This window comes from Falco peregrinus, chromosome Z (assembly GCF_023634155.1).
Source record: "Falco peregrinus isolate bFalPer1 chromosome Z, bFalPer1.pri, whole genome shotgun sequence".
Lineage (NCBI taxonomy): Eukaryota > Metazoa > Chordata > Aves > Falconiformes > Falconidae > Falco > Falco peregrinus.
In genome coordinates, this window is record NC_073739.1 from 21,455,228 (window position 1) to 21,471,882 (window position 16,655).

Here is a 16,655-nt window from a genome sequence, read left to right on the forward strand (position 1 = left end):
AGTGATTCTCAGTTTATGGTAGTGTAGCATGTCAAAGTCATTACTTCTCCTTTTAATCTATAGATTAAAAACCCGTAGTAAAGACTGGCACAGCTTTTGTATGTCTACTATTGCAATGGTATACAGTAATTAATATATTACAGGTTTCTACTTCACAGATGAAAAAATAATTTGACTACAAGCACTTTCAACAGCTGCCCATAAATCAGCCCACTCTCAAGAGTTCAACTCAAGAGTTATTGTGTCTATTGTGCATCTTAAGGTTCAAAGAAAGATTATTCATGCATTCATTCATAGCCAAGAATGTATCCCAGCAATGAAATTTACCCTTCAAAGCTGACCCAAGTTTAACCACTGGATTGACTAAATAATTTAATTGCTCAATGACATGCTACATCCCTTCTCTGAAGATTGTATTTTTGGTGAATTGAGCTAGGTTTATTCCAGTGGTACGTTAATGGCACATATTCCAAAAGCATAAGCAGCTGCTGACCACAAACATTGCCAAACCGAGTAACAGGAATGCAAACGAATGTCCTGCTGCACAGTTATGTTTTTTAAAGTATTTAAAAATCGCAGGGTTACAAAATTACTTTTGTGGAACAAAGAGGAGAAAACAAGATGAAAGCAAAGCTGCATTTATGGAGAACCACTAATAACTGAGTAACATTGCCAGTCTGAGAACATTAATTCTGTCACCTCCTTTTCATACCCAACAATTTGTTTTCCTTTCTGCGCAAAAGGGTTTCTGCGACAAGCAATCATGACAAGAACAGTGAGTGTTCTCCTCACATACTAGGAAGCCAGAGGAGTCCTAACGTAACTTCCCGCGTGTTAGGAGAAGCTATCCAGTGCAGCTCATTCAGTCAGCATTCCAGCCCTCCCCAACTACACTAAGCCAATGAAGCTAGACTGAAGATTAAGGAGAAGGGAAACAATTACATTGTGTGTTACTGCCAAGGATGCAAAGACTAAATCTCCTTGAAGCTGAAAACAAATTAGCAGCTTTGCCTGCATCAAGCTGTCTGTCCAAATGGAGGTTTCTTTTCAGAACAGCATTACTAACTGTGCTCCTTGAAGATAATGCTTTGGGGATTCAAAAACATTTTCTCTAAGTTATTTCCTGTCACTTGCTTGTCTGTACCAACAGAACCATTTGTAACCCAATCACCACCCACTGCCTTGAAGCAAAACCAAGCACAGATTTACTCCTGCCCGTTATGAGTCACTCTCCCCACCCCACCCCACCCCCACCCCCCTTATTTTTACTAATTTCATGTGCCGCTTGTGTGGCCAGAATCAAGGAAGAAATGGCATTAGCCTTCTGGTTCATGTTTCGTAAAAATGCACCATCAGTTGGTAAATCTGAACCTCTGCACCAGCTTTAATCTTTATCTGAAGGAGAAACTGCCTTTCAGTTCTTGTGGAAAAACCTCTAGACTGGGTGTCATGAAATAAATGACCGAAACGCTGCACAAGTTCATTCCCAGTGCCAACAGGAAGTTGTCTGCAGGGGAGGTATAATCATTCAAAATCCATTTCAAGGTAAAAAAAAACCTAAGGGATGACTCTCAAATAAGATGTGAAGGTTTGCTGTGGGAAGTTTCCAAAAAGGCCAGACTGGAAGAACAAGCATGTGGTTCAGTGAATGCCTCCGCTCTCCCAGGCTGGGCCAGGGGAAGCTGGAAGGACTGGAGATCTCTCAGCCTTCTACTGCGCTTGTGAGAACAACATCAACGCCTCCTTTGCTCTCCCCACGAGAACTATGAACGCTTTTCCAGCTAAATCTGTTCCTAACACACCCTGACTAGCTAATTTAATGAGAAACAAACTACTATGTCACTATGTTTCAAAACCAAGATCTCTCACTCCCATCTCAACTAGCCATCCACTCTGGAAGAAAGGGAGCCTAGCTGGGATTTGAAAAAAAACCTGGTGAAGTTGAAAAAACTCAGAAATTGGCTGCTTGTCAAGGAACTAAACTATATTGCTGCTTAAGAGTTACATAGGTCTAACATGCTCAGAAATACCGAATTCTTAAGTTTTTTAAGACTACCAAGGAAAACTTCTTTCCTTTATACAAGAACGGAAAAATTAAAAGCTTTTTCAAGCATGTGCAGACCATGCTGAAATGTCGTCCTCTCAGAATTCAACAAAACTGATCTGATCTGCATTAAGTAGCAAACATTAGTAGCTTCCACTGGCCTTAGTTCAGGTTGTATCACCTCTAAATATGGGTCTCTAGCTGGGAATTGCTGCAATCCAGGAACAATTTTTGATTTTTTTTTTATTATTATTATTGCTCGGGTTTGTAACCAGTGATACTCCCACTGCAGCTAAATTTAGTCTACCAATACCCAGCAGTTAAAACTGGCTCGGATGCAGACAAACTTGTACTGGCTTCACTGCCACAGGTAGTGGTTTGAACAAAATTGCTCAAGAAGCAAATACTAATTCACTGCAAAACTTTTTCAGAAACCACAGAACCTACAGTCATAACTTTTGGGACTTTAATACAATTGTAGAGAAAAAACACTAAAAAGTAAGCTTTTTTTTAAAAATCCACAACACATGTTAGAAGTCATACTCTGCTTAAAGTTGACATCAGCTTATCTTTTCCCTAAGGAAAACAGCTCCTTTACTGAAACCTGAGACTCTGTTTCTAAAATCTTCCAACAAGAGGGGGGTCACATAGCCTCAGGCTTTAAAGGATCCACAAAAGCCAGCTCTAGATGAATGCAAGGTTAAGAAGTTCAGTCACTGTAGGGGAAAGTAAACAGGCAGTAAAACGTAATTACTTGTTTCAACCCACTTAAATGCAGAAGTTTTAAGTGACTGGGGAAAGAAAGACACCTCTAGATTAACTGAAGACCGATCTGGAACTGCCCCGACTTGAAACTGATTCTCCCCAACACTCGCCCACTCGTCCTCAGTGTTAGGGATAGGCTACAGAATTGTAACCTCCAGTCAACTAACTCCAGTTCCATGTTATTAATGGAGATCTTTATACTGTTGGCTAAGCCCCTAGAGAAAAAGCAAGTAGCCTGATCTGCCTGTCAATGCTCGTACAGAAAAAACAACAAAACACAAACAAACCAAAATCACTTAACTACACTAAAATACCACCTCAAGCAAAGCCCTAGTAAACTTCCCAGCTAAGCTTAACAGCTATTTGGGGGGGGGAAGTAGGGGAAAAGAAGGCTTTTCTTAAATATTCTTATTCTGATTAAAACGTTAACAAGGGCTATAAATTCTGCCCTTAAAAATTAATTCTATTGCCTTTTATTTATATAGCTATATCCCCTTAAAAATTCTTTGAGATTTAAAGTGTTATTTTTTGCTGGACATGTAATTTCTGCTTTAGCTGATACTCCTTAAAAAAAAAAAAGTGAAGTTCTCTAATACTGGCCTTTTGTTTTTTATCCCAGATAGTTTCGGGGGGTTTTCACCTAAATCTCATGGCATTAGGGGATGTAAAATTGTTGAACCTCAATTATGGTTTCCATTGCAATGCTAGTACATCTAGACCTAGTTTTTCAGTCTAAATCAAGAAAGCTATTTCCCCTGAGCTTTTCTTTTTTTATATTCTTTGTCTTCACCCTCAACCTCTACCTTTCCTGTCTCACTCTTTTAGAGCAAAAGTACAAGCTGTAATCTTTTAGTAACCCTGAAGACCAAAGAACTCTTCACTGTTCAAAATTTCTAAATTGAGGTTTTCCTTCTGCTTTTTGGATTGCCTCTTGTCACCATGAGTTCCAGACTAGTAGCTAGTTACTACCACATCAGTAATATCTGGAAATAATTATGAATATGCCCTCAGGGTGACAAAATGTAAGTTTCCACTGACTCTAAAACATCAAAAGCTGGATGTTAGGCCAGCTGCTGATCTTACACAGGCAATTTAGTCCCAATGCCAAAAGCAGCTTTTCACTACATAGCCTGAAATGCAGGGAAAAATAAAATATTTTATTACATTTATATTAATCTGTATTAGTGAAAACATACACTCCAGCAAACAAGAGAACCTCTCATTCACCAGCAATACTTAGGAGTGTAACGAAACTTGAAGACCACAGCTCGTTCCAAGTAGTTAAAACTATGTACAAAATTAAGAGTGACCATGAGAACTTTTGTAAGTGGTTTAATCCCTGAGCCACACCAGTTAAAGATACCATTGCAGTTGTGCCTTCATTCCTTACTCCAGTGGTATTTATTCAGTAAGAAAACACTTGCATGCATACACACTTTCTTCATTAGCAGTCATCTCTCCCCCCTGCTATCTACAAATCCAAACACCACATGTTTCAAGTATTTTGTACTGGAACGGTCTCACTTCTAAGCAATCTGCTGCTATTGAGATTTTGCTTTTGAGCAGTAAATGCTCAAAACTGTTGATTTTCTTAAAGCAACTCCTTTAGTGTTCATAACCTCACCGCTTCAGCCAGCTCAGTTTCACATTCAAATAGCTCCAAGCAAAAGTTTCCAATCTCAGTTATCCTCCTTCCTTTTTCTATGCACCCTCCCTGGCCCCATATGCTTGTTTGTAAAAGGGATAATTTTCTATGTATGTACAAGCAGCACTGGGAGTCTTCCTCTGTAGCAGTCTGGCAATATGCAGCTTTTTATGTAAGCACTGCCTGGAATCTGTTAAGTTTTTTTAATTCTCTGTTTTGGGTTATACCAAGACAGTTGCACCAAGTCTTATCATTGAGCTGTAAAATGTGGCAGTTGCCAGGTCCCTTTAGATAAGCCAGCCATTACTACCTGGCTAAGTAAGACACTTTGGATATTTTTGGTCAGTTTTTGCAACCGTACTGTGCCTATGTTCTGCTTAGCATTAGATCTATATATGTGAGACTGAAGCAACAAGGCAAGCTCTAGGCAGTGAACAAATCACACATCCCCCCATGCAACAGAGACAAGCAGCCTCTCTAAATAAAAGTCGTAGGACTAGCACTAGTTAGACCCTGTGGTGTCTCTACGTTAAGAGGAACACTGACATTTAAATACCAGATTTAATATATAACAGCATCTTTACACAAGTTTCCGAAGTGCTATTCTTCCAGTAGTGATCTGCAGTCTTCAAAACTCTTCTGAAGCAACGGTGTTGGGAAGGAATGGAAGGGGCGATGAACTGGGTTGACTTCTCTGTGACAGTAAGAAAGCCTGGAAATTAGCAGTGGCTCTGTTTTCACCTCTTTTTTCTTCTCACCACCCCCCACCACCCCCCCACCACCCCGCCTGTTACAGATCTCCACTACTCTGTAATGCTTTCCATCACCTAGAAAAACACAGCTTTAAACTTAAATCACTCTTCAAATCAATGACTAATTGAACTTTTTTGGAAAAAAGTACTTTGTAAAAGAATCAGAATTAAACTCAAGGAGGTCAAAATACCTCCCAATCTGACATTATAGCTCTGCCAGCGGGGAACATCCATAACCTATTTTGCATTTCTCCTTCACTGAGGAGATTTATTCTGACATGATTTATCTACTGTTTGCTGTGAACAAAGAGCCTGCAAAGGTTTGGTTATGGTAGCCCAGGTGATTCATGACAACTCATTAAAGCCACATCAACTCAACCATATACACCTGGTTCATAAGAGCCAATCCCACCTGTTCAAAACCCATTTTAAGGGGCTTCTGTGGATACACAGGGGTTTGGCTCCAAAACTAATATTTGATTCATTTATTTTAGATGAAGACAGTATCAAATAGACTACAAATACTTGTCTAATTAGGAAATTGAAGGTTGTGTGTGACATTTGACTTATAAGGAGCGGCTGAGGGAACTGGGGGTGTTTAGCCTGGAGAGGAGGCTGAAGGGAGACCTTATCGCTCCCTACAGCTCCCTGACAGGAGGCTGTAGGCAGCTGGGGGTCGGTATCTTCTCCCAAGTAACAAGTGATAGAACAAGAGGAAATGGCTTCAAGTTGTGCCAGGGAAGGTTTAGGCTGGATACTAGGAAAGATTTCTTCACTGAAAGGGTTGTCAAGCATTAGAACAGGCTGCCCAGGGAAGAGGTTGAGTCATCATCCCTGCGGGTATTGAAAAGATGCGTAGATGTGGCACTTAGGTGCATCATTAGTGGTGGACTTGGCCAGCATTAGGTTAAAGGTTGGATTGATGATGTAAAAGGTCTTTTCCAACCTAAATGATTCTGTAATTCAGTCAAAAACATTTCCCTTTTTGGTTCTCTCAGCATAAACATTTTATGTTATGGCAATAAAACATCAAAATTAAATTACTGCCATTGTGGCTTTGAGCAAGCTGTCCATCTAGCCCACTCTTTGCCTCTAACACAGGCCAGCAACGTTATGTTTCAAACAAACATGCAAGAAACACTGCAGAAGCCAGTTACAGGTCAATGTCAGAATTTATGTCCCTAAACAAGCACATACACTGATAGAGTCAGGCAAACTGTAGATCAAAAAGGCCCCTCAGAACCAACAAACCTAGAGCTAAATCCTTCTCACGGTCTGAATCCTGTAACATCAAACTCTTAAAACTTTTACTCACTCTGTGTACATCCCAAAGTACAATCTCCCAAACTATTGTTGTAAAGTAAGTAGAGCTTTCATAAACCACATACATTTTTATGTAAGCCTGGGAATTCCCATTGTGACACAGAGCCCACTTCTCTTTTGCTACAAGTTTCTACGTAACACGTAGTAGGTGTCAGACTCCAAGTATCATTGATAATATGGGACAGTGAACGTCTCCTGAAGAATCACCTATCACCTATAAAGAATCACCTATCTCAGCCTTCTTAAATTTTTTCCCTGATATACTGATATGGTATCACAGACAGTAGAATGAGGAAAAATAAAACATAACAACTCTAAAATATAAACATATGTATAGGCGTTTTTCTGAAGAGATGACATTTTGATACTGGCTTACATTCATACTGGTCAGCAGATGACTCATATGACAGTGGAAAATGTCTGGATTTTACATTTTCTGTTAATGTAGCTAGCCAGAAAATCTATCTTCTCCACAAACCACTTCTCGGTAATGGACACAACAAAGCCTGATTTGGAGCAGTGGATATCTTTATGCTTCTCTCCTATAAAAACACCCACTGTTTTTCAGTTCTGAACTGAATATGGTCATTAACAATACCAAACCACTGCTTCCTGTACCCACAAGTCAATGGTCTACATTACACAGAAAGGACAGAATATAAATGCACCGGTCTGAAAGCTTACCTGTATTTACAACTGTATCACTTGATTTGATAAAGCATACCACCTTTCTCTCTAAACTTTGCCTGAGCTCAAGACAAGTGTGATTTAATCATGTTTATCCAAATTTCCATAAATTATCATAATGTTCTTTGATAACACAGTGGGGTTTTTTTATAAAATCTCTTAATTCCTGCATTTGTTTACATATTTGGCACGGCTTTCAATACTAGAAGTTTCATTGTTTCATCATGGCTTTGCATTTGTGAAAGTAGGAAAATGTGATTGTTAAACCCACAGAAACTGCTAAGGTGAATCAGAGACAATCAGACTACTTCTCATTATTCTAATTCTATTTCTATAGACACATACACGCCCTTACTTAGACACACATGTACAAACACATACATAACCAAAGACACTTATAACAGACTGTTCTTTTAAAACAGTTTTTGCAAAAATAACCACATAGTAAGGCTGCTGTAGTCAATCCGCCTGCAGATACATGATTAACAGAAGGCTAGTCTGTTATTTAACTTGAAATTTAGAGAAAATATGTAAATATTCAGTGAAAAACAAGAAAAAATATTGAAAAACAGAGGATGTTAGTTAATTCTTACAGTTAAGAAAACATGGCCATGGGAAAAGGAATAGACACCATAAATACAAGAAGAGAAAAGACAAGCAAAACCAAAGAATGCTGTACCTTTAAATGGAAATGAGGCTCCCTAAGAACCCATGAGAATTTAGTGTGACTAAACATAATTGTAAGCAATTGTTCAAAGTGTATAAAATGTTTTACTGTGTGCTGAGGGGAGCTAGTTTTTGTGGATTGCCACCTAGCTCCCTACTTTGCGCAAACTAGAAGAAAAAGATAGAAATGCCTCGTATCTGTGTGTGAATCAGCACAGTGCACCAGGTAACGGACCTGCTTATGGGACAATACAGGGAGGAATCCACATCAGATCTGTGCAACAGGTATGTTTTCAAAACAACATCTATGCATATTTGTTGCAAGCGTGCCAGGGTGGAAAATCCATACACAAGTACCAGCATGCCTCTTTGTCATTGTAGCATTCTCCTTTCTACTGAAAATTTCTGCAAGAAAGCACTAGAACTGATACTAGGATAAATCTGGAATACCCTTGAGATGGTCCCATCAGTTTTTTGAGATCCAGCAGATTCCTATTTCTTACACTTGACAACTAGTCTAAAGTTATAAAAATCAAGAAGCCAGCCACAATAAGAGGGCACTTTAAATACAGCTGATTTCCCCATTATTTGTTACTGAATAACAACAAGTTGTACCCAAACTGCACAAAGAGACAGAACATCAGCACAGCAATGCAAGAACTCCTGCCACATACAGACAGTTTGTTCTGCACACAAAGGCAGAAAGATGACGGATGGCTGTCTCCTACACAGTTTTCAAGCAAACAGGACATCACCACAACTAGTACTTCCCACATCTAAAGGCAGACTCTGCTACTAGATGCTGAACCAAAAACAGGACATGACCCAGGGCAATGATGTGTGAGAAACTATACAAAAAAGCAAGCTCTAAGCAATTTAGAAAGTTGGTTGGTGGTTTCCCTTTTTTCTGAGTCATTTTTGTGTCCTCCAGGCAGTAAGAAACAATTACTGCTTTCTTCCCCAGAAGATAATTACACGATTTAGCAAGTATCTGATCCTAGATAAACCTTATTTCTCAGTATAGAAATACAGACTTTTAGCAGCTCTTTCCCAGAGTACCAGAAGAACCAACCAACCAACCAACAAAAAGTACACTCCAATAACACTACCAAGCTTCTTTTTGTGAAGGACTTCTACTGTTACCGGATGGTAGTTTCTGGTGTCAAGTAACTATGTCAGCTGCCAACACTCAATTTCATTTGCCCATAACCATTTCCCATCCCACTACTTCAGGACAGCCTTCAATATTCCTCTCTACAGCCATTAACACCACCTTGGACACATTATTAAATCATATTCAAACAAGGTTATTATGCAGATGAAAATGCCTACAGTATACATATTTAGAAATTAAGCACTACACAACTTGCTAGCGCAACTGAGAAATGCCCATGTGATAACCAGCAGTCTCAGTCAATTATATGAGTAACCTGCTATGGTTAGTTACAAAGCCCTGTAATAACTGTGACAGCCTTCAGATGCCAGCTTCCCTCTACACTTCTTAAGATTGAGACACTAGCAAAAACATCTAATTTATTAAATCTGCTGATCAAGTCAACTGAATAGATTGTCATGGAATAAATGAAAAGAGCTGTATTAACAACGCTTTCTTTGATCTGCCACAATTTTGTCTGAAATCCAATGCTGCTTCCCCACCCCCCTCCTTGGAGTGATTATCTTAAAAATATGACTCATAAAACCAAACATCATCCTTTTTCTGACCTTTAAGAAGAAATGCAACAGAACATGACAACTTGTTTAACATTCCTAAAAGAAAACTGGCTATTTCAGACACCCAAAACCTTCAAAACATGAATTCTCAAGTATATGGCTTCTCCTCTACAAAGCATATATTACATTTAATAATAAGTTCTATATAAACCGTCTGATTTAGTCTTCCTCTACTCAGTCTACTATTCTTATAATAACTGTGATCACCACATCCTTTCTTATATTTGCATTCCCACAGCTAGTTGCTGCATTTGGTCCATAGGTCGCATACACCATCGAGTATGCAGACATTCTATAAGCCTATTCTAATCAACTCACAATTCATTTTATACAGCAGCTAAATCAGACACAAAATAATTCAAATCTCAAAACACAAGCCAAGGTCAGAAATTTCCATACCTTAGCTGCTTAGAATTGTCTTAACATTAAAAATCTTTCAAGATATATAGCCAGCTAGATAGGTGTCAGTTTGTACATGTGTTTTTATTAGGTTTTGGAAAGCAGTGAAGGGAGTGAGGAGGAAAGAAACATATGGGCATCATAAAAGAAATTTGTAAATCAGTTGGTCATTATGAACATCAAGATGGTTTTAGATGTCACCAATTACGAAGATTTCAGTGAGAATATTCTGGATTTAAACCAATTTAGGGAAGGTCATGTTCTGGCCTAATTAAAGTCAAAATTGTAACTGAAGAAGATGAGTATCCGATAATCTTCCTTCTGTTAAAGATAAATAGAAAACCCATCTGCACCCTGTTTTCTGTAATTTGGCAGAAACGGCTTCATGCAAGCTGCTTTCATGAACATGTCAGAAAATTTGAAAACAGCTAAATATATATATATGTATGTGTGCCCCAAATGTCAAAACGTAATTAAAATGCAAAAATGATCATTAGAAACTCATTTTTCATAATAGTGTTGATTGTGAACACCAGGAAAAACAGAGTAAAATTTGTTATTTTCTTCAGTCAGCAGGGTCTGAAACAGTAAAACACAAAAAGCACAGTACAAACCATATAATACGAATCATACCAATTGTGTTCAGTCTCTTAAATCTACATTCTAGCTATATTTCTAGAGTAATTTAGAATCCCATTTTATCTATTACTGTAGTCACTCATAGCTGTAGTGTTGCCAAACAGTATTTGTAAAACTGTGAAAGCAGGCACATTCAAAACTGTTTCACTCAAACATGCCGTCACTGAACTCGGAGTTGTTTCAGAAATTTTTTTAGACAAACTGGGATAAGGTTAAGGGAGTTAATTTCTGTTAACTAACAGGACTTTTAAAACCAATAGAGTGCTGTGAAACTGGTAAATGGAATGTCATTCCTGACCAGAATGCACTTTTTTTAATACTTCATTTCTGGTGCCAAACCTTTAACAAGGCTGGCTTCTTAAATTCAGTGGGGGTCAGAAGTTTAGTTTATTCAGCAAGAATAACACTATTAACAGCTACTGCTCTTTCATGTCAACACAGTTAATGCCCACACATTCCAACTCTGGTTAATACAGGCCAGTCAAGGAAGACTGGAGCTGCTAAGGGCACTCATCTCTGCAGGGATATTTTAGAACAGAATTTATACTGTGCTTTAAAAACAATCTAAAAAGATCAATCTACCTTATGAATCTGCTGTAGACATACACTGAGAGAAAGATGGATGGATGAAAGCATATAAAAGCAAGTAAATCTGACTCTCACTATTGATTTTGAGAGGACAGTGTAGAGCACTTTGTTGAGGTCTTATATATCACTGCAAAGGACCAAATGCCGTTGTGTGTATGTCTGAAGGATGTCAGGATTTATCATAAAGCAATGCACTGCTGTATTCTTTCATTATATCCTTTTGTAAATAGTGTTGTTTTCACTGTTGAGGAAGGTATATCACTAAAAATTAAATAATCCTCAAAACAAACATAAGAACAATCACAGGAAGGCTCTCAAGCAGCCGTAACTGGAGAAATCCAGTATTATTAAACCAAAAATTGCAGAAGTTTAGTGTACACATGCAGTATTTTTAGCATTAGCAGGAGAAAGCTGGTATTTTAATAATGAGCTTTTGAAAATCAAAATGGAAAAATCTGCGTATCACAGCATAATACTCTTCCTACTTACTTTGTTCTAAATCATAGCAAATCAAGGTTTAGTATTCCCCAAAGCTCTCCAGCACTCCTACTTGGCCAAATGCCTTCAAAGGATATTAAAGAAATCACTCTGGTTTAGATAGCACTTCTTCACCAGATGGAACACTTGTCTTCAAGCAAGAATCCTTTCCTCTTAAAGCATGTTTCAAATAACCAAAATGCAAATAATAATCATATCAAACTGAACTTCTGTAGGGTCTTTGGGGCTTCTATTGTGCTACGGTGGTGGCATTTTTGATGATAGTGTCTGAATTCCAAATTATTAAGCTTTCTAGGTTTTCATCTAAACTATTCATATATCCACTCCCATCACATCTACCCCCCATCATGATGTAAATTTCACAAGCACATTTATGCTACTCTATTAGCTATTTCTTCATATGCTTTTCTCAATATAGCAATATGAAACAATTCTACTGTTAACTGGGGTTACATGGTAGGTCATTTGGAAAATGCAGTTGCTTAAATAATAAAAAACCCTGCCATTTGTTTTTAAAAGAAAAAGTCACCAGCTGAATTATAAAGCTGTGACTGCCATTGTACATACTGGTGCACCAACAGACTAGCAGGCACTTAATTAGCACTCAGGCAGATACAGCAAATCTCCTTGACATTAACAAATCTCACAGACAAACCTAATGGAAAAAACAATTTACCTTCTTCAGTTTCATGCCATACAATTCCTTCCAAGTTCACGCTGGTCCCAGGCTCACAGGGTCCAAGGCATTCAGGTTCTGTTACTACTCCAACCTCGCAAGTATTTACACCCACTGAACGAGTCCGTACCAAGAGCTGCTCGACTGGTGCTGCAATATTGGATGAAGATGGGGAAAAGTAGGAAGGCAGAATCTGAGGTGTGATACTGCTGGAAATCGGAGGTGGAGGTGCAGGCACTGTAAACAGGGGATCAACCTGAAAACAACAGATAAACTTACTATAATGGTGCTGTGAGATTAAAAAAAAAAAAAAAGATAAATTACGAGGAAAAAAAAAAAAAAAGCCCAGTTTGCTGAGACTGCATTTGTGTATGCAGGGATTTGGTGTATCATAGATAATTTCAGTCTTGTAAGTTTAGGTTTTTTGACATGAGCCCACATGCTGCACATGAAAAATTAAGTGCAAAAATATCTAATACGCTAAAGAAGGCAAATTGCTAAGCTTCTACAAGACTATTCCTTGTTGTCACAGACTGCTAATATGAAATAATAATAAATTTAAAAACAAGGATTAAGGCAACTTTTTTCTTGGTGCTGACAGAGACTGGTTTGTGGATGGAAATTAATTTTGCAAACTGGGAACTTAATTTTCTATTTAAAGCAAAACATTTACAAAGACAGTACAGAGACACATAAATGCCATTTTTTCACGTGCATCATAGATAAATTAGGACTTGGAACAATTCTAATACCCACATGGCATCAAATATATTGTCTTGTCATCCAATCACTTAAAATACATTAGGATCACCCACCTAACAGCTTACAGATAACATTCATATCTTTCTGCTCGAAATAACAGATGAGGTCTTTTACAAGAATCTATCCAAGCCATCTAATTTCTCAGGGTTTCCAAAATGCATATTTGGAAGAATACAACTTGCCAGACAATCAGTCTGTACACAGACCAATTCAAACAGAGACAATACCTATATACGAACTGATTAAGTTATCTTCCCCATATGATTTCCAATACACCCAGTAGCAGATTTTCTGTATACAGATTTGGCCTGAGGGTCCTCAGTATTTTACTGGGGCCATAAGGTCCTTTGTCACACAGAAGATAGCTAAATAAGGATATGAATGAGTAAACACCTAAAATTCATGTTTACTTGGCCTACTGAATCATAATATCACACCAAGAAAGCATTCTTCAATACAGTGATTTTTTTTTAAAAGGTTGCTTTCTAGCTGCTTTCAAATAAATGATCAAATCTCTTCTAGTCATTGCTGTTTTTAATTTTGGACCCCACAAGAAGACCTAATACAAAAAACATAATGACTCACTGTACATTGTCATCTAGGTTCTGTTCATATGTATCTTAGTGTAGATCAAAGTTAATTTTGCTTTCTTTCAAAGCCAAATTGGCAAACAGGGATAACAAAGAGTAGAAAGGACTAAAGAGCATTATTCTTGTTTTATATATCCTTTGTATCATAGATCAGCTCACTTCATCACATGGTATTTTCATAGAGAGAAAATAAACTGGAAATCTAAAATTAAAGAGTACTTTTTAAAAATTGTGCACAATTGTTACAATTGGTCTTTATAACAATTATTTTGCTTTGAACATCACTCATACAGACAAACGGAGAGCCAACGCTTTTAATTATGCACACAAGCCTTAAGTGTGCTACATACTTAACAAAAATGTTTTGTATGATCTTTGTATGACCTGCCTGGATTCTGATCTTAATTACACTAGAAATAGGTAGGACAGAACTATAAACACATTTTCTCCAAATTTTTCCATATTTTGGGGATTCTTTTTATTTAGGCCTGAAATAATCTTCAGGTTAGAGATAGAACAAAGTTTTTTTAAAACAAACAAATTAAACAAAAAAACCCCAACAAACAAACAAAACCACAACAACAAAGCAAAACGTGAACACTGAAAGCATCCATTCGGAGTAAAAAACCTGCTCATACCAGCCAGACTCTAGGAAGTAAAACAGAGCTGTGGCACAAAAACAATGCAATCAAGCAATGATATTCTCCTCTTTACACCATTGCAATTGCAGAGCTAAAGCACAGGCAAGAATACTTTGCAGAGCAGACTTGAACGCACACAAGCAAGTATCAACTGACCCCCAGCAGCAGCTGTTACTTGCAATATCTAATAGTAAGCCCAACACAAAACCATATCCATGTACGCCTAGTACGAGGGGGCACTGATTCTATGCTATACAGATTCAGGCTGTCTGATGCCAAGTGGAGGCAAACAGTTGGATGGCACAGAGCCCTGCTCCCTGGCACTGGCTGCGTAATGGGGCTCTGTCAGTAAAATGGGGTCAGTATGTACCTCGGGCATAATTTAGAGGAGTTCTTAACATATCTGACTTCAAGCCAAAGAGAACCAGGATCAGTAACTAGCAGGTAAATGGAGCCTAATGCTTAAGAAAAGCTGAGCCACACCCCTTTATAATACCAAGAAATACTGATGAATGGCCTGTTCGGTAGTTTACATGCTGCTTTCTAAAGCTGTGGAAAACCTCCTACTATACATGCAACATCATTCTTCCACAAAACATACTCATCACAAAGCCAGAGAAAAAACAAAATATTTGCTATTATCATACTAAACTGGCCAGTGTTTTAAATGATTGTAGACTAAATTGGCAGATGTGTCTTCCATTTTCTAAGTATTATAAACAGTGGAAGGGAACTAACAAAAGCACAGATCTCACAGTGTACCCTACTAAGTTCTTTGTTACAAATATTTGTACTCAGTTCTAGTTTATTTAGACCTGCTAATAAAAGTTCATGGTTCCCACTAGAAACAGTCACACAGGACAAGGCCAAAGAGTGGCGATTGCAGTAAAAGGGTCTGTTGCTCTGTGAATTTAAACACTAAGACTTTGGTAGATAATTAAGTGGACATTTACTGTTCCTGAGGTTCATGTTCATTGCACAAACGTGACCTTACTCATTTTAATAATAATTTAAAAAAAAGCTAACTTAAATATAGCTCCAGTTTTCCGTGTTTTAAAATTATCCCATCTCATTTGATACTCGTAACGTCAGCACAGCAAAGTGGTGGTTCTCAGCGATCATTGTGGTGACACAATTGTTTTCATGAATTCTCCAAAGGGCACTGATGTAAGCTATTAGGAGCAAAGAGAGAGGCAGGAAGGCCGCCATCTCCAGTGGAAAAAAGGCACATAAGACTAACATCTGGTGGTGGCAGTCTGTCAAGCTGAGGAAAGTTAATGTCAAGAACAGATGCTCTGCAGTTTCTCACTGTTATTTTTGCATGATTATTCCCAGGTGTTGGCGCATACTGAGCAGTAGCCTTGCTGTTTATCACACGAGACATTCCACTATGAGATTGAAAATCTGAATCTGAGGAAGGTTATTTGCATAGATGCTCTCTTTACACACATAATCAAAGGGGTCCAAAAAAGACAGAAATATTCAAGCAATATTTTCTTCATTCACCTAATTCCAAGAGCTTTTGAGAGCTGATCAGTGACAAAGGCTACAAAGCTGGAGTGTTATTCAAGGCAGCTTTCCACTGCCAAGTGTTTCATTGTATCAGAGCGCTACGGCTCTTAGTAGTAGAAAAGCTCACAGAAAATGAAGAAAGCCTTGCTAAGCAATGTATTCAGTGCTCCATGGAGCGCTCCTCTATCTCAACATGAAAAAAAAAAAAAAAACAAACCCAAAAAAACCCCAAACATTGATGGCTGCATAACATTAGTCAGTATGAGGAAGGGCATACGGAAGAGAGAGGAATATCATCCTGACTAGAAACAAGGCAGGGCTTTCTAATAAGCAGGGCTCTCCTTCAGTTACCCAGGCATGTTACATGCTGGAATTAAGCTCTGCTCATTAAAGCCCACTTTCCTGATGCAGTGTATGCTTCTAAAATTATGTCAGAAAATTAACATTTTGTGTCTGTTGTACACAATTTCCTGACAACCAGGAGAAATTCCAGTAGGTAGTGCTGAGCTCACAGAAGCAGGTACACAGATTTGAAAGGATTTCCCAGACCAGAGAGCGCCCAACATCACGCTATTGCAATCAGCCACATCATACTCCCATTCCTGCAGGAACTGGAGTATTTTAAGCCTTTATGGGACAGTGTCTCATGTATTCCTGTGGGAAACTCACCTGAATGAAAGAAGACTGAGATACCAGAACACCTATGGCCCTATCTGACACGGTACAAATCTGACAGC

At 38.2% G+C, this 16,655-nt stretch overlaps 1 protein-coding gene across 6 annotated transcripts in view; it reads right to left on the bottom strand.

Moving 5' to 3' along the window:
* The window catches only part of ZNF608 (zinc finger protein 608), an 87,165-nt gene that overhangs the window by 35,434 nt on the left and 35,076 nt on the right, over positions 1-16,655 (bottom strand). For all 6 annotated transcript variants that reach the window (XM_055791370.1, XM_055791367.1, XM_027794054.2 and 3 more), the window contains exon 3: positions 12,414-12,669. In XM_055791370.1, coding sequence (XP_055647345.1) covers positions 12,414-12,669 — 256 coding nt within the window. The remainder of the gene's footprint in view (positions 1-12,413; positions 12,670-16,655) is intronic.